This window comes from Poromitra crassiceps, assembly GCF_964638095.1.
Source record: "Poromitra crassiceps genome assembly, chromosome: 28".
NCBI lineage: Eukaryota > Metazoa > Chordata > Actinopteri > Beryciformes > Melamphaidae > Poromitra > Poromitra crassiceps.
Window position 1 is genome coordinate 8,188,065 of NC_139651.1, and position 24,806 is coordinate 8,212,870.

Sequence of the window (24,806 nt, forward strand, 5' to 3'; positions counted from 1 at the left end):
GGCGAGCAGTGAGAAGCCCTGGGCAGAGGCTTTGTACAGTCAGAGAGGGTCTCCGTGGTGACGCTCAGAGAGGGTCTCCGTGGTGACGCTTTGTACAGTCAGACGGTCTCCGTGGTGACGCTTTGTACAGTCAGAGAGGGTCTCCATGGTGACGCTTTGTACAGTCAGACGGTCTCCATGGTGACGCTTTGTACAGTCAGAGAGGGTCTCCGTGGTGACGCTTTGTACAGTCAGAGAGGGTCTCCGTGGTGACGCTTTGTACAGTCAGACGGTCTCCGTGGTGACGCTTTGTACACTCAGAGAGGGTCTCCGTGGTGACGCTTTGTACAGTCAGACGGTCTCCGTGGTGACGCTTTGTACACTCAGAGAGGGTCTCCGTGGTGACGCTTTGTACAGTCAGACGGTCTCCATGGTGACGCTTTGTACAGTCAGACGGTCTCCATGGTGACGCTTTGTACAGTCAGACAGTCTCCATGGTGACACTTTGTACAGTCAGACGGTCTCCGTGGTGACGCTTTGTACAGTCAGACGGTCTCCGTGGTGACGCTTTGTACAGTCAGACGGTCTCCGTGGTGACGCTTTGTACAGTCAGAGAGGGTCTCCGTGGTGACGCTTTGTACAGTCAGAGGGTCTCCGTGGTGACGCTTTGTACAGTCAGAGGGTCTCTGTGGTGACGCTTTGTACAGTCAGAGAGGGTCTCTGTGGTGACGCTTTGTACAGTCAGACGGTCTCCGTGGTGACGCTTTGTACAGTCAGAGAGGGTCTCCGTGGTGACGCTTTGTACAGTCAGAGAGGGTCTCCGTGGTGACGCTTTGTACAGTCAGACGGTCTCCGTGGTGACGCTTTGTACAGTCAGACGGTCTCCGTGGTGACGCTTTGTACAGTCAGATGGTCTCCATGGTGACGCTTTGTACAGTCAGAGGGTCTCCGTGGTGACGCTTTGTACAGTCAGAGGGTCTCCGTGGTGACGCTTTGTACAGTCAGACGGTCTCCATGGCGATGCTTTGTGTCAGCCATCACGGGCCGCTATTGAGCAGCTCTTTGTATGACTTTCTCATTGATTCCGTTGTTCACTCGTGTCAAAAAACCACAATGTAAAATGTACAAAAAGATTTCAACATTTTAATCGTGTTTCACATTCATTTTAGCTTTTGATAATTGCAGAAAAAACCAATGGCAGCTGTTAGATTCTGACATCAAGATAAACAACAATATTGTTTAAATTTGGGGCGCGAGATTTATTTTATTTTATTTATGACTACAAATGAGTGGCTCAGTGTAATTAACACAGGATCAAAGGATGGCACGATCCCGGCAGTGGGCGGATAGGCGGGCGGTTAGTTAGCTTAGCTTAGCTAGCCCCGAGCACAGGCTTTCTAAAGTACGGTTGTCGGTCCGTGTGTGATGTGTCACAACAGGCAGTTAGGAGCTCTGAGCGTTCAGACAAAGTGTAGGAGGAGGAGGACCGAGGGTGAGGGAGAGCAGAACCGAGCGGAGCCCACCACTAGGCTGTCTCTCCCAGGCAGCCTGTGATGTCGTGGCGGCTCTCCCCAAGGGGAACGCTCTGTCAGCACTGCTCGGGCATATCAGAGGGGAGAAGCCCGCCGGCTGTGGGAGGAGAGGGTTACTAGATGACTGAGTGGGGCTCCTCCAGGACTAGAGTCAAGGCAGAAGATACTGTGTAAATGAGAGGTGAGGTTAAAATGTGAAGCTGGCCATTCCTCTGCTGTCAACCGACTGCATAGTGGTGCAGATAACTAAGTTTGCAAAGTCAGTAGGTAGCAGGAGATACTGGTCGCATTGTTAGGGACTTAGATGTTTATGGTGCTCATGTATCTGCAGCATTCTTTCTGTCAAGGTTGTCCTCATCACTGTTGTTTTATATTGGTTTTATTGTGAGACCCAGAATAAGTCCACCTAGGGTTTCCTGTCTCTACCCGCACATTATGTTTTTTCCTTTTGTCTGCTTCGGTTTTTAAACATGTGCAAATAAATAAAAGAAAATAAATTAACATTCTCATCATATTCTCTTGTAAGACACAGTCCTGTTTGAATGACAATATGCAATCTGAATACGGTAATTCAAATACATAATGAATGCATTGTCCTTCCAAACAAAGGAACAGAAATATGTGCTTATGCATACCTACATTCCTAAGACACACAGAGATAACTGCTTGTGCACATCCCCCCAGAGAGGTGTAAGCTCAGCACTGGCAGGGCAATAGACCCTTTTCATGGGGACCATTTTCTGTCAAAAAGGCAGGGTAAACACAGGTGCAAGCAAAACACTAATGAGGGTTTCCAACTTCCATGATTGGAATTTGGAAACCCTCATTAGTGTGTTGCTTGCACCTGTGTTTACCCTGCCTTTTCGGCACAAAATGGCCCCCGTGAAAAGGGTCTATATAGCCTTTACTGGGCATGTGCACACACATAATAACAGAAGAGCTCTAGTAGTCTTTTTCTCTGGAAGTTGAGAACAGCTGTTTTCGGAGTGCCTTATAAACAAACTTGACTCAATTTGTGCCATAACGTGTCCCTCTTTTGTCTCCAGGGCCGCGTGTTGCGCGGCGCCTACAGGTTCCACGCCGTCATCACCACCTTCGAGATGATCCTGGGAGGCTGTCCCGAGCTCAACGCCATCGAGTGGCGCTGCTGCATCATCGACGAGGCCCACCGCCTCAAGAACAAGAACTGCAAGCTGCTCGAGGGCTTCAAGCTGATGAACCTGGTACGTACTGTACAATAACGGCCTGGAGGGAGAAACTATTCCAACTCATTTACAATGTACACAGTGCTGCACATAGTTATACTGTAGCTGCACCATGTAGTTATATCGAAACACTTCATTTATTCAGGACTAGTTTTTTGACCTCATATGCAGTGTTGGGGGGTAACTCATTACAAAAGTAACATATTACATGTAATATATTACTTTTAGCAGTTACTCCGTAATATAACTTATTACTTATAGGATTTCAGTAATATTATACCAGTTACTTTGTCAAGTAACTCAAGTTACAAATTGAGTTACATTTTATTAAATCAAAGCACATATTTAAAAAAGATACAATACTTTTCTAATCAAACTGTGTGTTTTTATGCAAATAACCATTATCGATGACAATAACAAAGAAAAAGAATAACGTTTAGAATTTTGGACGGTTTAAACTGACTTCAAGGCGGTTGACATCATTTTTCGGGATGGTTCCGGGGCGACGATGTCGTTCTGCTGCTGCTGTTGTTTCGGTAAAAGTAATGCAAAAGTAGTGTAATAAGTAATGAGTTACTCTACACAGAAAGTAATATTGTAAAGTAACTTATTATTTTCAAATGAAAGTCAAAAGTAATATGTAATATATTACATTTTGAAAGTAACTTGCCCAACACTGCTCATATGTCTCTAAATGCATAGAAAGCATCACATTCAGCTGTGTCTCGTTGACTCAGTGTTCAAAGCTCCATGCTGTTACATACGGTTGTGGGTTTAAATCCAGTTGCACCCAATTTCATTAAATATCGAAATCGTATTATCTTTGTCAACAGCTTTTCCTCCAATCATTCCTGTCACTGTCTATTGTATTTTGTGATTATAAAGCAGATATCCCATGAAATCCCCCCAAAAAGATGATAATAATAATCCAATAATTTCAAATAAGTCTCTCTGACACACACTCTCTCTCTCTCTCTCTCTCTGTGTGCCTCCTGTCCTGTTCCAGGAGCACAAGGTCCTGCTGACGGGCACTCCTCTCCAGAACACGGTGGAGGAACTGTTCAGCCTGCTCCACTTCCTGGAGCCGGCACGCTTCCCCTCAGAGAACACCTTCATGCAGGAGTTTGGAGACCTCAAGACCGAAGAGCAGGTGAGCCTGGGGAATACAAGGAGGAGATAATGAACATCTCACTGTGAACAGTCATGCTTACGGTCACAAAAAGTACTAGTACAAAAGTAGATACCTACTGTAGAAGCCCATTCAGTAATTGAAATGTGACATTCTGTTGTCCCAGCACTTAATATACTGTAGTAATGATTTATTGGACACACACGCACGCACGCACGCACGCACGCACGCAAGCGCGCGCACGCACACACGCACGCACGCACGCACGCACGCACACGCACACACACACACACACACACACACACACACACACACACACACTCTGAAATGTATTGTCCTAGTAGTTGATGCAGTGATTGATGCAATGTGACAGCTAAATGAGATTCACTGTGTGTGGCTGTCAAAAGTTTGTTTACATTAATATTAATAAATAACATACAGTCGGTGGAGTAAAACATATATGTATATTGACTTATGACGTTCAAAGATAAGGCTTCCATCTTCAGGCAAGTTGTCAAGAACATATGCAAAGATATCCTACATTCAGACACTCAAATACATTTCAGATTGTATCTTTAATTAAAGACTAGTTAGTATAACAAATCCCAATGCTGTGCTATGGCCCCAGTAACGTAGGTTTCTCCTCCACTTGGTGTGTGTACTGTATCAAGGGATAGGCCTGTTTGTTATTAACTGGTGTTTGCTTAGTGCGTGGAGCTCAAGCTCTTATTGGTACAGATGGAACTCTTGAAGTGCTGCTCCTGTCTAACTAGGTCACATTGATATTTTGCACAGCGCGCAACACACACACGCACGCACGCACGCACACACACACACACACACACACGCACACACACACACACACACACGCACACACACACACACACACACACACACACACACACACACACACGCACACACACCTACACACACACACACACACACACACACACACACACACACACACACACACACACGCGCACACACACAAACCAACATATGGTGGCTAATGATATTAGATAATGTGGGCATTATGCTACGTGTTGCTGGAATATGTATTGACACTGCTGCTCACAACAAGAAGGCTTTTTACTGGCCCTGCTACTTGCTGTTATAAGCCCATGTGTCCACCTATTCACCTCTTTCTTTAGCTAGTAGCATTCAACATATGCTTGGGGGGATGCTATTCACCTTATGTTCAGACGCGGGGGTGGGCCAAATTCTTCCGGGTGGTGTTAACACTTCCGGCGGGGGTGCCAAATATGAAAGAACGTCATGAAGAAGAGAGTTGTTTTTGTCGCAGACAGTGCAGGGGGTAAAACAAAGAATGTAGCCTACTACTTTGAGCTCGGTACACAGCAAGCAAGCGAGTATCCACTGTTAGCCAGGTCAGATAACGTTATCGTCGACAATGACGAGCACTTTCTTGTAAAACATACCTGGACTCCAACAAAGAAAGCTTCAGATGGTTTTCTCTCCTCCGGGCGCTCGCGTCATTTACGTCTTATAAGACCTGCAGACGTTAACGTAATTCCCTGGAATGCGAGACTTAACGAGCCAGGCAGTTACATGGCGTTGCATTCTTAGACATTGCCGTTTGCTTTTATTTGGTATGTTACATACAATTGGCTAAATTATTAGTTCATTCAGAGTTAGATGATATTGGAGCAGCAAGCCATTTTTTTTATTATTATTTTTTTGCCGGAAGTCGTCACACGACCACACAACCGGGTCAAATGGGCGTTGCTACATAAGGTGAAACCCTCTTTGAAGGGTGGCACTCATCTGCGGAAAGTTTAAAGGGACAGCTCAGCCTAAAATCCAACATACATATTTTTCCTCTACTATCTCCGTACTTTGAGCCCTTGACTTGCAGTAGCCATGCTGTCGACAACTGGCCAATGCGTATCTTGTCATCCTTGCGACCCCCCTAGGTGCAGAAGCTCCAAGCCATCCTCAAGCCCATGATGCTGCGTCGGTTGAAGGAAGACGTGGAGAAGAAGTTGGCTCCTAAAGAGGAGACCATCATCGAGGTGGAGCTGACCAACATACAGAAGAAGTACTACCGCGCCATCCTGGAGAAGAACTTCTCCTTCCTGGCCAAAGGTGTCGGCAACGCCAACGTGCCCAACCTGGTCAACACCATGATGGAGCTGCGAAAGTGCTGCAACCACCCCTACCTCATCAAAGGTGGGCTAGTTCTAAACAAGTGTCACTGTATAACTCTATGTGCAGATGAGTGTAGTTCTCATCAGTGCTGAGAGAACTTTAGAGGGCGTTGGTTTTGATGCCAAATTTAGCAGAAGTACAGTAGGTGCTCAGTCTAGTTTGCTAGTGTGCAAGAGATTGTTACATCAGATTCTGTGTATATTGATAAAATGGTCTTAAGTAGGCCATGCAGATCTCTACCTTCGTGCCAGAGATTGCATATTTACTGAAGCTGTGTTGTGCTTCTTTTGTGTCTTGTGACGGCCTATTGCGCATTAGTTTCGTTTCTTGTTTAATCCAACCACAGTGTTGCCAGAGGGAAGTTCCTCGAGTTCTGCAGTAGTCCTATTTGTGTAGCATAAGCTCCAGAGATTTCAGAGAAGACAAAATGTTATTTTGCATAATGCTGCTTGGGAATATGAAACAGTAGAGCCTGGATCTCCACATGAGTGGACAGTATAGTTTTACTCTTCTATTTTTCCCTAATATGGTACTATCGGAGAAAGTTGTACTTGTTCAAACCAAACGGTACAGATATATTTAGAAACAGGAGAGATTGCATAACATTTCACTCGGGCCAAAACGTAAAAAATGTGGGTTTAAAGAAAAATATTTTAACGATGTTGTTTTTTTGTTTTGGACCGAGTGAAATGTTCTATCGTCTCTCCCAATTCTAAATATAGCTGAAGTGTTTGGTTTGACCAAGTACAACTATTTTTTATAAGCATTTTAGGAAATGTCTATGGGAAAATAAATTGCGGAAGAAAATCTCTGGTACAGTGCTGAAGCAGGAAGTGACTTGATATTGACAGAATTCCTTCATCAGAAGACTGCAGCAACAGATGATGATGCCACTGCCTATCCAATCAAACATGCGCTGAGATAATGGGGTTCTAGCCAATCGTGTCCAAGATACAGTACTTGACTTTACTATCCTCATACAGTAGTGCTTTCCCATCCGTGGCATTCACTAATACTTACACTATACATTACATTCACATACACTTACAGTCGCATGATGTTAAAGGGACAGCTCACCCTAAAATCCAAAATACATATTTTTCCTCTCACCTGTAGTGCTATTTATCCATCTACCGTATATTGTTTTGTGTTAGTTGCCTGAGTTTTGGAGATATCGGCCGCAGAGATGTCTGCCTTCTCTTGAATACAATGGAACTGGATGGCACTCGGCTTGTAGGAACTCTTTTCTTTGACAGTCTCATGTAGGAATTAGCTGCAGGTGTAGTTCGGTCAAAAGAAGAATAGTTCCTCCATGAAACTGCTCATAACAAGGTCTGTGGATTATCTTGATTAACGGGGGTCATGATTTCTGGAAAGAGACATTGCTGTTGAGTTTTATCAAATGTATTTCTTTGGCACTTTGAGCAGCACAAGCCGAGTGCCATCCAGCTCCATTGTGTTGGAGAGAAGGCGGACATCTCTGCGGCCGATATCTCCAAAACTCAGGCAACTAACACAAAACGATATAGAGGGATAAATAGCACTGCAGGTGAGAGGGGATATATGTATTTTGGATTTTAGGGTGAGCTGTTCCTTTTAAAAGCCATTTGCTTGAACATTGTCCAGCTTGGTAAATGGGTTGCACTGTTCTTCTCAAAGCGGTTGTAGCATGCTTATTGATCGCCACACTATAACTGTGTTGTTAGTAGGTCAGACACATGCTTCTTGGTTGCATGAGCACTGTGACGTGGTCTGTGTGGAAGATGTGACTACGCCAGCTGTCTCACACATCAGAGAGAATGTGGTCACACACACCGCTGCCTGGGGGGAGAGAGGGGAGAGGAGAGTGAACCGTGTTGTGTGTCGGTGACGCTGTTGTTCGCGTATGGTACTCCTCAACCACATGGCCCTCTGCTCTCTCTTCTTCTCCTCCTCACTAGCTGTATCGGCGGGCGTCCACCTTGTTCAAATGTCCTTGAGCAAGTCGCAATTCATTTCCAAAATGGAAACAAACACTGGCACAAGGGACATCTCCTCTCGCAAAAATGATTGATACTGTAGCACAGAATTGAAACGAATTCTGATACTTTTGAAAGAATAGTTACTTGGTAACTTAAATGATTGGTTCACACACACTGTAACATATGACAGAAGTAGCATCCTCTATATTTTAAAGTGACTGTATGATGAGCCGTGAACTGCGCTAGATCAATTCTAATTCACTCTTGTATTATGGACCAGGTCGACTAGCAAAAAAAGAAGCAACATCACTGCTAACATGCCCATGTCCTGACTATTTCAGGGGCAGAAGAGAAGATCCTGGAGGACTTCCGGGAGGTGTACAGCCCCACTGCCATGGACTTCCACCTGCAGGCCATGGTGCAGTCCGCTGGGAAACTGGTCCTCATTGACAAACTGCTGCCTAAGATGAAGGCCGGGGGGCACAAGGTGCTCATCTTCTCCCAGATGGTGCGCTGCCTAGACATCCTGGAAGACTACCTCATTCAGAGAAGGTACTGACGACAGATGCTGATGGATTCATTCATTGTTTAATGTTCAATGCTTTGCCTTTTACATGGTCACATGGTTTACTTGGTCCTACACAAGTCTGGAAAAGTATGGAAAATGATCTCTATCAACATTATCAAAATCAAAGTTTATGTATCACAACAATAGGCTGGAAAATATTTTATGTCGTTTGTGTACACCCATTGTCATTTTGATATTTGTTGAAAAGAATAATTCAGCGATATAGTGATACGGCCTCTATATTACCCATCCAGTATCAGTATACATCATATTGAACACCAGGCAAATGGTCAAATGCAGCAAAGAAATCTATGTATATCTATTTCTATCTATATCTATATCAAAGAGGCCATTTACACTTGGCGTTAACATGTGGTTTCTGCCATCAGATTGCAATCAGATTGTGTTTTATCACTTGAAATGCCAGGTGTGTAAACACGCCCAAAACGCATTGAAGAAGGATTGCAATCTGATCGGCCAAACCACCTCCGGAGGTGGTCAGCGATGCATTGTGTACACATTGAACACAAGTGTAAATGCAATGTGTCCTCTCAATCATCTGGATACAGCAACTTTATGCGGATTGAGAGGACAACCATTTCTGCAATCTGATTGCAATCAGATTGCAGAAAATGCATGTTAACGCCAGGTGTAAATAGCCTCTATGAAAGAGTATAGAATCTTGAAATGGAAAGTATGTAGTAACCTCGCTTTTCCTGTCTGCCTTGTCACTGGGTTGAATTTCTAATATGGTTTGTGCCGTAGGGCATGTAGGGAGGAGACGCGCTCCAGAGAGGATTTGTTACTGACGTCCTAAGATTGTTTTTCCTTTCTCTCTCTCTCTGACTGAACTCTCTGCTGTTTGCTTCCTGTAATGTTGAATCACTGCCATCCACTGGCTCGATTAGATTCTGCCTGACTTAAAGGAAGCACTAAAGTCTTGCCAGCGCGCCTCCCCGGTGGAGAGAAAGGGAAGCACTTAAACCCAGCTGCGACGTAACGTGAGCCGGTGCCGCTGAGAGGTGATCAAGACGACGTAGAGGGACAAAGTGGAACGTCACTTCCTGCTTCAGCGCTGTACCAGAGATTTTCATCCGCCGTTTATTTTCCCATAGACGTTTCGTAAAATGCTTACAAAAATAGTTGTACTTGTTCAAACCAAACGGTTCAGATATATTTAGAAACTGGAGAGATCGCATAACATTTCACTCGGAACAAAACGTTAAAAAAAAATGCAGGTTTAAAGAAAGTTTTGGTCTGAGTGAAATGTTCTATGGTCTCCCCCGATTCTAAATATAGCTGAACCGTTTGGTTTGACCGAGTAAAACTCTTTTTATAGGCATTTTACGAAATGTCTATGGGAAAATAAATTGCGGAAGAAAACCTCTGGTACAGTGCTGAAGCAGGAAGTGACGTTCACTTTGCCTCCCTATTGCAGGAGCAGAGGAGAAGACAAGACCAAAACCTTCCTCATTTGTCATATTAGTCACGGTTCAGTTGCACCTCAGCAGCATCTCCTCTGCCTCTCTCCCCTTTAGGGAGCCCAACGCTCACCATGTTCTGACACGGCAACAAGTCAGGCCCTTCTGCGCTCCTCTGCCAGAACACATGTTCTAGGGAAGAGGCCACTATTTGTAGCTCTTTAATTACCTTATTGCAATACAGGATAATTAGGAGTTTGTGCATTCACATTATTTCTGAGACACATAATACAGTTATGCTTTTCATCAGAGTGATGCCCCACTGGGGCAGTGGTGGCCCAATGGTTAGAGAAGCGAGCTTGTGACCGGAAGGTCGTCGGTTCAATCCCCGGGACCGGCAGGATAAATCTGGGTGGGGAAAGCGAAAAGGCAGCGCTTGCCCCTCCCTCACTACCACCACTGAGGTGCCCTTGAGCAAGGCCCTTAACCCCAACTGCTCCAGTGGAGCTGCTCAGTGGCCAGCAGATCAGACTGTGGTTGTACTGGTCAGCTTCCAGGTATGAATGTGTGTGTGAATGTGAACAGGGCACTGAGAGCATTGCTCTCAGTGAGACTACCCCTGTATAAATAAAAAGGTAAAGAGGTTGTCAGCGCAGGTAACGAAACGGATACAATTTGCGTCACGGGGGACGATAGTATCAATTAACACATTCAGTGCCAGCGACGCCATATGGCGTCATTAGAAATTTACCGTAGAGTGCCAGCGACACCAAATGGCGTCAATAACTCGATTTTTTTTTTTTGACGGGGGGGGTGTCGATCTATGCCTCTTACATCGCCTCTTACAATATCAGAGGTATTGAATGTGTCTAACCTATTTTACAGAACCCTTAGGTGGCGACAGCGCTCTCCAGATGAGAGAACGTGGAGTGAAACACACAGAAGAAGTCATTGTGGGGAAGGAAATCGCATCGCATCCGTCCGTATGCAGCGGCTTCATTGAAGCAACGTTTAGCTGTGCCCCTGCAGCAGCCAATCTGCTATCACAATTGAGCACCTCGGTGTCCGCTGCAACAGCCTCCGTGTCCGCTGCAACACATGATCAGCCGTGGATTTGTTATTATTCTCAACTCGAAGCATGGGAGCTGGTACACGCGGCTGTAAAAAAGCAGGATCTAGCGGACTTTTTCAGTGCTGAGCACAGGCAGAGAAAACAGCAGAGCAGAGAGACACTCCTCCCACAACGGGGGGGGGGGGGAGGAGGAGGGGGGGAGGTGGGCACGCAGAGCCAAGTACACAACACAGACCCAGACAGCAGGACAGGGTTGGCAAACGCAAGCCAGAATATCCGATGCCCACCAGCAGCAAAAGATCAGCAAGAAGCTGCAACCAGCAGCGCATGCAGGCGCCAGCGCTGCTGGTTTCAGCTAAAAATATTATTCTTCCAAACAAAATTCCCTTGCCTTCACTGTTTTATTGAAGGAAATTATTTTTGAGGTGTGACTACATCAGAAAATTAGCTTCAGAGTCAGTGATGTGCTTGAAATGTTTAATTTCACAAAAGGCTCATTATCTCAGCTCGTAGAAAAAAAGCTCTGTTTTTCGTTCAATCAAGCTATCTTCTCCGGCTCATAACTAAAGAACGGAAAATGGGATCAATAAACTTTTTTTTGCAGGTGATAGAAGAGAGTCTCATCGTTATTTGTGCGTGTTCAGTGTTTACATAGTAATTATTAAAGAAATTATATGACTGTTTTAAAATGCATTGCGGCCTATGTGGCACAGCAAGCAACCTTTTGCCCAAGGGCCGTGGCACTGAAAGTGTTAAGTATCGATACAAAATTTTTGAAATTGACAATACTCATTTGCAACAGTATCAATGCTAGCACTGCTTTCTCTGAATGAAAAATCGAACATACTACCGTAAATTCCGGACTATAAGCCGCACCGGTGTATAAGCCGCACCTGCAAAGTTGACTATTTTTTTCTTATATAAGCCGCACCGGACTATAAGCCGCGGGTGTTTTAATGGTATTTTTTATTTATTATTATTTTTTTTTATTGTGTTTTAATGTTTAATTACCATATGTAAGGGTTCATGCACAGAGGGGATTGTCGGGAAAGAGATGGCTGTTTGAGGAAGCTCCCATTTATTAACATTTCAACAAAACAACATAACACAACACCACCTGTGTTGTTTTTTACACTGCACACAGTGTCATACAGTGTCATACAGTGTGGTGAAAAGAGGGCAAGAGAGGAAATTAAAACTTATTATAGTTATATAGGATTTATAGTTAGAAAGAGTGCTAAAAAAGAGAGATTTTTTTTTTTTTTTTTTTTTTTTTAATCCATAGATAAGCCGCACCGTTATATAAGCCGCAGGGGCCAAAAAAGGCCAAAAAACGGGAAAAAAGGTGCGGCTTATAGTCCGGAATTTACGGTACTGATTTCACCCTCCCTATCATTGGTGGATCAGTTGCTTGACTAGAGCAGCGCTAATCTGCTGGGTAGGTTCAACATTTTTAATGAGTTTAGTCAGACCTAGATTATGGGGAGAAGCGTGTCTCTACCCCCCCCCCCCCCCCGGTATCAAAGTTAGACATTCTAATATCGTGACATCCCTACATCAGAGGGGTTTAGTGGAACAGTGTCTTGCTCAACCACATTTGACACATTGACTGTAACGCGGGGATTGAACCTCTGCCCGCCCACATGGCTTCATCATAGTCCTCTCAGCTGACATGGCCATGGGCAACCTCTTCTTCCTTTGCCATAGCAACAGCAGGGAAATCTATTAACATAATCAGTATCTTAACACCGGATGATCCAGTGAATATTGATATGAAGAACAATGACTAAAGAGCATTTCTAATAGAATTGTTTTTGATGTGCAGTGTTATATCTTCACAGTCAGCCCACTCATAACAGTGGCGTGAAGTGGCACACCGGGGCGCACCTGCCACCTCTGGTGTGGGGGTGTAGTGTACATCTAAAACGATGGGGGGGCGGCTGTTTTTTTGAATTCATTTATTTTCTCAATCTTTGTTCGTTGGATTTGCAGAGCCTACGATTCACAATCGCAATGGGTTACAGGTAACCTTGACGTACACTAGCCGATGTGTTTTGCACTGGATTCTACACGCATAAATTAATCTCCTCCTGTCTTTCATTTGCCCTTCACATACTTACCAGGTTAATTCAGCATTCAGTGCAGCTCTTCACAGTCTCTCACACACACACACACACACACACGCACACACACACACACACGCACACACACACACACACACACACACACACACACACACACACACACACACACACACACACACACACATTCCCTTGTGTATTTCCCTCCATTCTCACTAATATATCACATTTTCCTAAAAGTAGTGCAGTCTCTAGTCTCATCAAACACACACACACACAAAAATCCATTTATGAAATGGTTTTCCAGAGGCAAACGTACAAGTCTTTTTTTAAAGCGATGCAGCCGCTTCTACGTGTCCGCCCGTCCTCGCCGAGATGTGAGCAGGAGATTGTCGCCTAGGCTCCTCCCAGGTTGCTGACCTCTATTACAGCGACTTCCTGACCAGATGCGTGCGAGCGAGCGAACATCAGATTGTTTCCGTTTTTCCAGGAGAAGATGTCCTGCTCACCTGCGTCAGCTGAGCGACGTGTCTATTAAGCCATCTTTGCTTGCTGTCCGATCGATTGGTGCAGAAAAGCAATGTCAATTCATAAATCATATATAGGTTCGAAAGCTGTACATGATTATTTAATAGCATAATATCCCCACCTCTTTAGTGCAGGCTGCAAGCGGATTTTCTGTTGCTGCTGCTGCTGTTGTTTTAACCATTATGTGCATGCGCAAATATATCGGCAATTGCCGGTTGATGGGCTGACGATAGTCTCTCCCCAGACTCGAATATGACGTTGAATCGCTGCGCTCCGCATACTACATAAATTAGTCTGTGCCACTTCACAGCCACTTCTGGGGTTTGAGGGCAGGTCTAGGAGGGGGGTTGAAACTGAATGAGTGACAGGTCGTAGCACCAATGAGAGAGCGGTTGGAAAAAGGGGCTGGGCCTGCCCTGTCGTCTGATCGCAAAGTCGTTACCGATTGGGGGAAGACTGAATCCACCACTGGCCAATCACTGGCCAAGTGAACGGTTCACTTCCGACCCCAGCCGGCTGAGGGGAAGCGTCCCAGACCCAGAGAGAGATCTGCAGCATGCAGTAACGTAGTGTATCAGTGTGAGAACTCTCATGGGTCTGGCGTTGAGACTAGTCTGACGGTGGCCGGTTGGAAAATGTTGAACATATCGCCCAACCTTATTAGGAATGTCATAATTGCAGATAAGATTAGAAGTAGGCGTTAGGAAATCAATATAAACTAGTTAGGATAACTCTCGCTATCGCCCCCCCGCTCTCTTCACCTCTCTTTGTTTTCATTCTGTCCCTACCACTCTCTCTTATCGCTCTTTGGTGTCTGTCTGATCCTTCCGGGCTTCCCCCCCCTCCCCGGCAGCCGGAGCAAACCCTAAACACGTGCAGCTCAGCCTGGGTTCAGCAGCGGGTTACAGACGCCCCCTCAGGGCTCCACCACGTCAGCAGATGGGCGGGGGTGCTTCTGCAGGGTTGCCCCCTGACTGGAGGTGGATCACCCCCCGGGGAGGAGGGTGGAGAGGGGTCGCAGTGTGGGAGGATGACGAGGAAGGGCTCGGTGCAGGACCAGTGCTTAAGGGAGCAGTGCGGTCATTAAGCACTAGCAGGGCATTTCAAATGCCTCGAAGGGAAGGGACATACATGTAACACTGGAGGATGACTATTGTGTTAAAGGCCCACTCCAGAATTGCAGTATTAGCTCCATTTCTTGTAACCTTGTCTCCTCACTCAGCGGGTGTGTAACCTTGTCTCCTCACTCAGTGGGTGTGTAACCTTGTCTCCTCACTCAGCGGGTATGTAATAATAATAATAATAATAAATTCAATTTATATAGCACACCTTAAAATCCAAGGACTTCACAAGGTGCTTTACAGATGCATGATAAAAGCAATCAAGCAATCAATCAAGGAAAAAAAACAAAAAAAAAACAGCTACTAAAAGAATAAAAAGATAAAAGGATAAAAACATAACACGTGTAAAGAGAGAGGGAGGACCCTAGGGGAAAGCTAAAATAAATAAGTGGGTTTTAAGTTTTGATTTAAAAACATCAAAAGAGTCTGTCTATGTAACCTTGTCTCCTCACTCAGCGGGTATGTAACCTTGTCTCCTCACTCAGCGGGTATCTAACCTTGTCTCCTCACTCAGCGGGTATGGAAAATGGATGGGGGGATGTATTGCCTGAGCTGTTGATACAGTATGTGACAGCCAAACAGTCATTAGACATTTGATTATCGTGGGACTGTGAAACGTTTCTTCACATTCAGAGTAAGTGTAAAAGCTGGAGTACGACAGACCGGTATTTGAATTATGATGGTCATGAAAAAAGCTTATTTTCCACCTATCTCTGAATCCAACTAATGTGAATATGCCAAAAAAAATTAGAATTTCATCTTCAGTAATGATTGAATAATTACGTTTAGTAATTACTAGTAATTTAGTAATGATATTGTATTAAGTTCCACGATTCAGACTGCAGTTATATGAAGCATTATATTTCCATAACCTATAAGACAGTAAGCCTATCCTGGTGTGTATCTGATGTGTTTGTGCCTCAAGCTTATTGTTCAGTGTCTTTACAGATATGCCACTGTGTTTTTGTGTTTTCTGCACAGTTACAGTTGTGTTGTTTTGTGTTGCAGGTACCTGTATGAGCGGATAGACGGGCGCGTGCGGGGGAACCTGCGGCAGGCCGCCATCGACCGCTTCAGCAAGCCCGACTCGGACCGCTTTGTGTTCCTCCTGTGTACGAGGGCCGGCGGCCTGGGAATCAACCTCACGGCAGCGGACACCTGCATCATCTTTGACTCCGACTGGAACCCTCAGAACGACCTGCAGGTAGGGCACACACACACACACACGCACACACACACGCACACACACACACACACCCAGAGGAGACAATGTGTGAAGATGGATTTCTTACTATTATCTCAGGGAACCAGTAACCATGCTACCTGGAGCATCTGCGCTCCACTACGCTTTAGACTGCGTCCAGAGGCCATGCACAAATGGAGAGCCTTGGCTTGGACATCAGAAACGTTCCTTAAGGCCAACTTGGCAAGCTGCTGAATCATTCTCAAGGAAGATTTGACAACTCTGTTATATCTTTTAATGCATCAATGTCTACTAAATAAATCGGTAGCACTTTACAGTACAGCTCAGTAACAGGGGGGTAATAGTGTGATAATAAAGAAGTAATAATTAGGTAATACCATGGAATTATTAAAGTAATAGCTTGTTAATGCCTACGTCTCTAGATGTTTGGTTTAATCTAAAATTAGGATGAAATTAAATTTCCCCATTATTACCATTTGTTTCTGGCCCTGTTACCCTGGCCCTGTTATTCTATTACATAAATGTCAGTTTAATTACCCAGATATACCCATTGTTTATACCAAGCTATTACCTGCTTATTACTTTGGTAATTACTTTACTTTACTTTACTTAATTATTACTTTATTCGTTTTTTTTTTACCTTTATTTATCCACCTTATTTTTGAATGCCCCACTGTAAAAAAGAAGCGTGGGTACAAGGTCCGGTTTAACGTGACTCATTGTTGCCGCTTGCCATTTCCTTTGTTATACTCTGGCTGCAGACCCGAATTATAAACCGGAAGCTGGAGTCCGTTATAAAAGTTATAAATATAGTCACGTTATAAACAACTAACCAACGCTGGAGGTCCGTATGGAAACTCGAAATGTGTGTTGCTCGAAATGGTTAAAAGTTAAATCAATTTGGTGGCGTTTTACTGCCATGTAACATAGCTAGCTAGCCGCTAACATTAGCCAGTTAGTAGCCGACTACCCACAATGCATTACGTTATCCCAGCACCCGAACGACACGGCTGTAGAGCAGAATGGCTCTGCTGTAAAAGGGTAAAATCCTCATAGACGTTTTTTTTGTCAGGGGCTGGGGGGTTATCTAAATTGGTTACACCGGAAATAGAACCCATACTTAACGTAAGGCAAAATGGCCGCCAAAAATAAGGTGGATAGAGGGGGAGTCTCACTGAGAGCAAAGCTCTCTTTTTCAGGAGTGCCCTGTTCACATTCACACACACATTCATACCTGGAAGCTGACCAGTACAACCACAGTCTGATCTGCTGGCCACTGAGCAGCTCCACTGGAGCAGTTGGGGTTAAGGGCCTTGCTCAAGGGCACCTCAGTGGTAGTAATGAGGGAGGGGGCAAGCGCTGCCTTTTCACTTTCCCCACCCAGATTTATGCTGCCGGTCCCGACGATTGAACCGACGACCTTCCGGTCACAAGCTCGCTTCTCTAACCATTGGGCCACACTATTAGTGTGGCACAGGTGTCATTTACACGTAGCCAGTGCTACATGAATCATAGTATGCTGCACTTAAATGAAACATACAACAATACAACATGTATTACGCCATTACATGCTCAAACAGTGCTGTCAGTTTCATAAAAATTAACAAATTCAACTATGAATTGACCGAAATGAGTCAAATTAAACACTTTCAAAGTTCAAATATTAACAGTAAAATGCATGGGATTATTGTCACATGGTATTTCCGTTATTTAATTTCTTGTGGGATTTTAGTTGGTCTTCATCTTGCTTTTTACTGAGACGCCGCCAAATATCTTCCAAAAAATGGTTTCGCTTTTCCCACGGTGCTGGCAGCAGGCCAGGCCTGGGGCAGACGATGCCAAAGTCAGGACACTCACTCACTCACTCACTGATCACTCACTCACTCACTCACTCACTCACTCACTCACTCATCACTCACTCACGGACATGAAGGGAGCAGGGCTGGCGAGAAGGGCCCATTTCAAGGCCCATTCCAAGAAAAGTGTCACTTGAGTCAAACTGTTCTAGCGCACGTTAACTCAGTTGTCTCTGCTGTTCACAGGCCCAGGCTCGCTGCCACCGGATCGGTCAGAACAAGGCGGTGAAGGTGTACCGACTGATCACCAGGAACTCGTACGAGCGGGAAATGTTCGATCGGGCCAGCCTCAAGCTGGGCTTGGACAAGGCAGTGCTGCAGAGCATGAGTGGCCGAGAGAATAGTCTGGGTGGAGGAGGAGGAGGTGCAGGAGGAGGAGGAGGAGGAGGAGGGGTGAGTCTACACGAACCCTACAGAGTTGAACACACATTTGATCACTGTCGCTTAATTTGTTGGGATCTTTGTTGTTGTAAAGTATAACCTTCAGGTTTATAGAGTCATCATCAACCTTTATTTAAACAGGCAAGTTAATTAAGAACAAATTCTTATTTTATAGAGAGATAGCTAGAATTAATGCAATTTTGTTTTTAACTCTGGGTAACTCTTGTTTTAACTCTGGGTAAAGCTTAATTTATACTTATTATAAAGTGTCGCTCAGCACATGGTCGCAGACGACAAAGAAAGTGTCGCTCATGGTGTTGCATTTATACTTCAGAGGAAGTTCGCCTCGGTGCAACGGTCACGTGACACTCTCGAACGCTATAAGCAGCTGCAGACAGCCAAGAGAAGAGAGGGAACGAAATGCACAGTGAAACCACCTCGGAGGCAAGATGTAACGTACTTGGCTGCAGCCGCATATAAACGGCACACAACCACACAACTCACCTCCTCTCGCTCTGGGAAATGCACAGTGTTCTTTGTGATTTTCATGAAGTCATACATCAAGGACAGGCTGATAAAAATAGCGGGGACACGTTCATTTAAATCGAGCGAAAACGAGCGGGTGGACCCCAACCAAAACAAGGAAGTCAAGCGTGTGCCGTCTATATAGCCAATCGGACTTGCGCGATACTATGACGTAGTCAGCGACACTAGACATTTCACCAGGTAGCAGACACTGCTCGCCGACACTTGAAAGTGTCAACTCAAGTCCTCATTTCCCTACTACACAACCCTGCTTCTCCTAATGAAAGCGTGTTGTTGTTGTTGTTGTTGTTCTTTATAATGGCCGTCTTAGCCAGTGGATGAACTCTAACTGTCCACCTCCCCCCTCTTCTTCTCCTTCTTCCCCTCCAGACGGCGCAGCAGCAGCTGTCTAAAAAGGAGATCGAGGACCTGTTGCGGCGCGGCGCCTACGGGGCCATCATGGACGACGAGGACGAAGGGGCCAAGTTCTGCGAAGAAGACATCGACCAGATCCTCCAGCGCAGGACGAAGACCATCACCATCGAGTCCGAGGGACGGGGATCTACCTTCGCTAAGGTTTCGCTAAAATACGCACAAATATGCAACACTCGCTCCCTCACGCACACACAATCATAACCCCAGAGAGAGTGAGAGTTGGTTCCTACGCTCACATTCTCGAAAACCAGGAAATATAGAGAGTGATTTTCCGGGCACAGAAGATAGAAGGGGAATTACAATTAAATGAAAAAAATAAATATATATATCTTGGAAACATTTGGATGCTCTTGGAAAAGCACCAACCCCTCTGCCACATTTGATACTTGGCCATAAACTCTATTGAGACATCTATTGTAGCTTAGCTACATTATGTGCCACAACATCACTACTGTGCATTTGTGCATTTGCTTTGCTTTCTGTAACGCCGCCAGTACACGAAACCAACAATAATCACAGCATAAAAATGTCGTTAATCCTTGGATAATTTGATTCCATAACGTCTCAAAAGTAATTTATTTGAAAACCTTGTTGCATGCTAATCCCCTGTACACACACACATGCACCCCTAATACAGTCTCCTGCGTGTAGTGTGGTATCTTGCCGGCCAGGAGAGAGAGGCTCTTCTCGGGTTAAGTGGATCCAGAGAACGCCAGATGTGATTATGGCTTGGTCACTGTACGATCCTCTCGTCTGCTTTCAGGCCAGTTTTGTGGCGTCCGGAAACCGCACAGACATCTCTCTGGATGACCCCAACTTCTGGGACAAGTGGGCCAAAAAGGCGGAGATCGATGTGGACATGGTCAATGGCAGAGTAAGTACCCCGCAGGCCATTGTTTTAGTATAGAAGTAAGAGTGGTGGTAGTAGTAGTACTAGTAGTAGTAGTAGTTAGAAGTGTCAGTAGTTGTGCTAGTAGTGCAGGTTCTGGTAGTTGTTGATCTACAGTAGTAGTAGTCACCAACACAGAGAAACATACAGTACAGTAAATAAGAGTAACAATGCTACTAGGTAGCCACAGTAAGACAAAAGGCACCCCCAAGAGGTATAGCCTGGGTTATGTAAACTAATTTAGTTACATAATATTTGTAGTGATTTTTCAAACATTTGTTTAAGGCAGCTCTCTGTTCTTTTTGAGAAGCAACTTGTACGCTATTTACATGTCTGTTAGTGTTTACACGGTGGATTTTCAAATTCACTAATTGGAAATTTGGCTTGCACTACGGCGTACGCAGACAGAATTTAAGTCGACAGAATGCAGACAAAACTGAAAATCTCAATGAACGTTTTGACATTATTAGTTAGCTAACCTGCCAGCTGGCCAAATTTAGCAAAGCAACATAATGTTATTGTTAACCTGATAGAGTACTACTAGCCATGTACTGTAGCTTAATCTGATGTACAAATTAGATGTGTCAACCTAGTGATAGTTGGCTTACCAGATGCTATGGGTAGCTACATAACTGATTTATCACCAAGCTGGTCAGAAGTGTCAGTGTTGACGTAATCAGTTCCTGCTCAGAAACAGCACAGAAATTGACCATGTCCAATTCCATCCTGTTGAGACGGCTGAGGTATGAATTTAGAACAGATGGACTTCCAATATGGCTGCCAGAGGGTGTGCTCCATCACCTGCAAGCATCCATTGAAGCCTGTTGAGTTTGTCCTTCTTTCCGTCCCGCTACAGAACAGTTTGGTTATCGACACGCCTCGCGTGAGGAAGCAGACGAGACCGTTCAGCGCCACCAAGGACGAGTTGGCCGAGCTTTCCGAGGGCGAGAGTGACAGCGATGACACCAAACCCAAGCTCCGGCGAACCTACGACCGCCTCAGCAGCTACGGACGCACAGAGTGCTTCAGAGTCGAGAAGAACCTGCTCGTCTACGGGTAGGATGGTTACGTTGCTATTATCGAACAGCTAATTTAAGCCAACCCGCGTGATTGGTCGAAGACTAACCGCGTCCAACCGTGCTGATAATTCCCATAGATGACATAAGATGTCACTTGAATTATCCTGCGGAAACTGGGTTGTTGCAGCAGCAAATTGTAATGAGATAGAGCAAGGAAAAAATGTATATGAATAACAGTATAACATATGGGGGTCGTCATGGAAACACATTCCACGAGAACATTTTTAATTGAATGTATGAATGAAACGTATGTGGGAAAAGCGTTGATTACAGCATTAAGAGGGTGTGCAAAATAACAGCAGTAGAACTTACTGAGACAACAAAAACATGTATTCAGAATATGCATGCTATGAAAATACCAATACCAAAAATATTTATATGGGCAGTGTGAAACAATTGGAAAAAATATAAAAACATAAATATGTTAACAACTGAGAAAGATATGTGAAGATGAAAAAACACTTAAAAAATATTTATTTTGTTGTTTTGTCTTGTTTGTCACCATTATCTACCGTGTATTAGAGGCTGACATTTTTTCTGGAGTCCTGTGGGTCCCGGGATTCCCGCGGGATTGGGAGTAATTTCACTAATCACGTGATTAGAACGGGACAGGAAAAAAAGTCAATGGGAGCGGGAATCATGACAACAATAGATCAGTTTATATGAATGTGGCCAAATGTGTGAATTAAAACTGCAGTAGAACACAAAGTAATCTAAAAAGGCTGGGGAGAACATCAAATCAAAATCACTGCGTTGCCTAAAGACAAAAAAATAAAATAAAAAATAAAAATGGGAGCAGGATGTGATTTTTGGAACGTGATTTTTTTGGGGGAGTGGGATGGGACAGGAGTGAAAAGCCACTCCCGTTTCACCCTGCCGTCTCTCCCGTTTCACCCTGCCGTCACTCCCGTGTCACCCTACTGTGTCACCCTACCGTGTCACCCTACCGTGTATCTACTACGTAAGAGAAAACCTTTCACACAGGAAACACGCATTGCCAACCATTGAAGCTATAATATCCACAGCAATGTTATTTACTGTGATTGTGTGTACAATGGTGATGGCAGTTAGGTGTAAGGCATAGCCGATGTTTAGGTATTATTGCTATATAATGCTAATGCCAGCTATATACTGTATAAACAAGACTGTCATGTACATTTGCAGTTACACTTTGTGTCCTTCTCAATGTTTAACGGTCAAGTTCACGGAGCTACACATCTATCAGTTACGTTCTACAACAGAGCTGTTAATGCTAACACCAAAATGGCATACGGTACATGAGGGAGTGCTGTACAACAGAGCTGTTAATGCTAAAAACAGTCCTAGTGCCCCGGCACCAAAATGGCATACATGAGGAAGTGCCGCTGTCGGCATCAACCCATTTTCTCTGACCTCGCGCTGCCTGCTGCCCCCTGTGTTGTCCAGGTGGGGCCGTTGGAAGGATATTCTGAACCATGGGCGTTTTAAGAAGCAGCTGACGGAGCGGGACGTGGAGTCCATCTGCAGGGCCCTGCTGTCCTACTGCCTGGTCCATTACCGCGGAGACGACAAGATCAAAGGCTTCATGTGGGACCTGATCGCCCCCACGGAGGACGGGCAAACCAAGGAGCTGCAGAATCATCTGGGTCAGTCTCACCAAATCCCCCCCGGCTGCAGTTTGGTTTGAACTGGGCTCATATGTAGCAACAGATCCAGTGGATTTCTCCAAACGTTGTTATACTGTGACTCTGTCTGTCTTGTCTCTCTGTCTGTCTGTCTGTCTGTCTGTCTGTCTGTCTGTCTGTCTGTCAGTCAGTCAGTCAGTCACAGTTTTGAAGTACTGTAGATGGGAGGGGTGATGGGGTAGATACACATGGAGAGGCGGGGCTAAGCAAGGAAAAGATGTTCAGCACACTTGACCCCTGATTATAGAATCCCATCCAAATGCCATATTTTTACACTGGTAAACCATATCTAAAGATCTGTTATTTTAGCCATGAAGAGCAATAGGCATGAAGGCTGGTATTCAGAGTTAAGTTAGCTGTTAAAGGGACAGCTCACCCTAAAATCCAAAATACATATTTTCCCTCTCAACTGTAGTGCTATTTATCCATCTATATTGTTTTGTGTTATTTGCCTGGGTTTTGGAGATATCGGCCGCAGAGTTTCTGCCTTCTCTCCAATACAATGGAACTGGATGGCACTCGGTTTGTGGTGCCCAAAGTGCCAAATAAATACATTTGATAAACCCAACAGCAATGTCTCTTTCCAGAAATCATGACCCCGTTACTCAAGATAATCCACAGACCTTGTTATGAGCAGTTTCATGGAGGAACTATTTTCTTTTGACCGAACTATACCGCTAGCTGCTAGCCAGTTCCTACATGAGACTGCAAAAGAAAATAGTTCCTACATGAAACTGCTCACAACAAAGTCTGTGCATTATGTAAGGGTTAATGCCCGACGAGGTGTACATTATCACTTTTTAAGGGACGACGCGAGAGGCGTGAACCGTCCGAGGCGAAGCCGAGGATGGTTGCCTCCGCGAAGTCCCTTAAAAAGTGATAATGTACACCTCGAAGGGCATTAACCCGCTTATACCATGGTCACTTGCCAAAGAAACAAAACAAGACCATTCATTTATATTTCCATGCATTTTGCAATCAAAATCTAGTTTTCATAACCTTGAATATGAGTTGAGAACCGGCGAGACAAAATAGTCCCCTCGAGATTAGGCTATCATGGGATAAAATGGCTGCTTAGTTTCTACACCTGGCACAATTCTAGAATCAAGCTAACTAATAATTTGACCAATTGTAGCCTATGTAACAACATACAAAATAAAACGGCAATGTCTAAGAATGCAACGCCATGTAACTGGGTCGTTTAAACTCGCATTCCAGGGAATTGCGTTAACGTCTGCGGGTCTTATAAGACGTAAATGGCGCGAGGCAGGAGTAGAGTGAAAACTATCTGCTTTCAGTATGTTGGAGTCCAGGTATGTTTTGTACAAGGACGTCTCTCAGTGTGTTGCTGTTAACTGCCCATTGCGTTGTTTTCTTTTTGTTGATCTCGTCTTTTTCCTCTTTGACTTGATTTGTGCATAGCGGGTGGACCCCTTGATTTGTATCAGTGATAAGAGGCAGCGCGCGCTCTCCCAGAGCGCCTGGCTGCTGGTTGCTGCAAGTTGTAAACAGAGGGTTTGACAGTTGACAGCTGAGAGCCCGGTTTCTGTCAGCTGACCAGAACAGAGCCGGCTTCTCTCAGGAGAGGGAATCTCCGAAACGAAAATGAGTTCTCTCTCTCTCTCTCTCTCTCTCTCTCTCTCTCTCTCTCTCTCTCTCTCTCTCTCTCTCTCTCTCTCTCTCTCTCTCTCTCTGTGTCAAAGGCCGGGCTCGCCCCCGCTCGTGCACGAGCGAGGGAAATCTCCTCTTTCTCGCCGAGAAGAGCCTGGTGACGCGAGGTTAAAAAATCTCCGAAACGAAAATCAAAATTGTAAATAAGAGTTATTTTTGATAAACTGAGCACACAGGGGTGATTTAAATACTTACTTTGACCGACTCAATTTTTTTCTCAAGTTCCAAAATTGTCATATTAACCCTTAACGGGGGTATAGAGCTCAAACTGCTCTCCTGATAACACTGATGAAACTATGGCGCATTGATATGAACGGTGAACAGACCATTTAGCTA

At 44.8% G+C, this 24,806-nt stretch overlaps 1 protein-coding gene across 4 annotated transcripts in view; it reads left to right on the top strand.

Moving 5' to 3' along the window:
* chd9 (chromodomain helicase DNA binding protein 9) overlaps window positions 1–24,806 on the top strand; it is a 120,186-nt gene that overhangs the window by 67,353 nt on the left and 28,027 nt on the right. For all 4 annotated transcript variants that reach the window (XM_083662377.1, XM_083662374.1, XM_083662375.1 and 1 more), the window contains exons 12-21: window positions 2,558–2,734; window positions 3,723–3,866; window positions 5,780–6,035; window positions 8,317–8,527; window positions 15,775–15,970; window positions 18,013–18,219; window positions 19,123–19,308; window positions 19,931–20,041; window positions 20,913–21,112; window positions 22,561–22,760. In XM_083662377.1, the coding sequence (XP_083518503.1) occupies window positions 2,558–2,734; window positions 3,723–3,866; window positions 5,780–6,035; window positions 8,317–8,527; window positions 15,775–15,970; window positions 18,013–18,219; window positions 19,123–19,308; window positions 19,931–20,041; window positions 20,913–21,112; window positions 22,561–22,760 (1,888 nt within the window). The remainder of the gene's footprint in view (window positions 1–2,557; window positions 2,735–3,722; window positions 3,867–5,779; window positions 6,036–8,316; window positions 8,528–15,774; window positions 15,971–18,012; window positions 18,220–19,122; window positions 19,309–19,930; window positions 20,042–20,912; window positions 21,113–22,560; window positions 22,761–24,806) is intronic.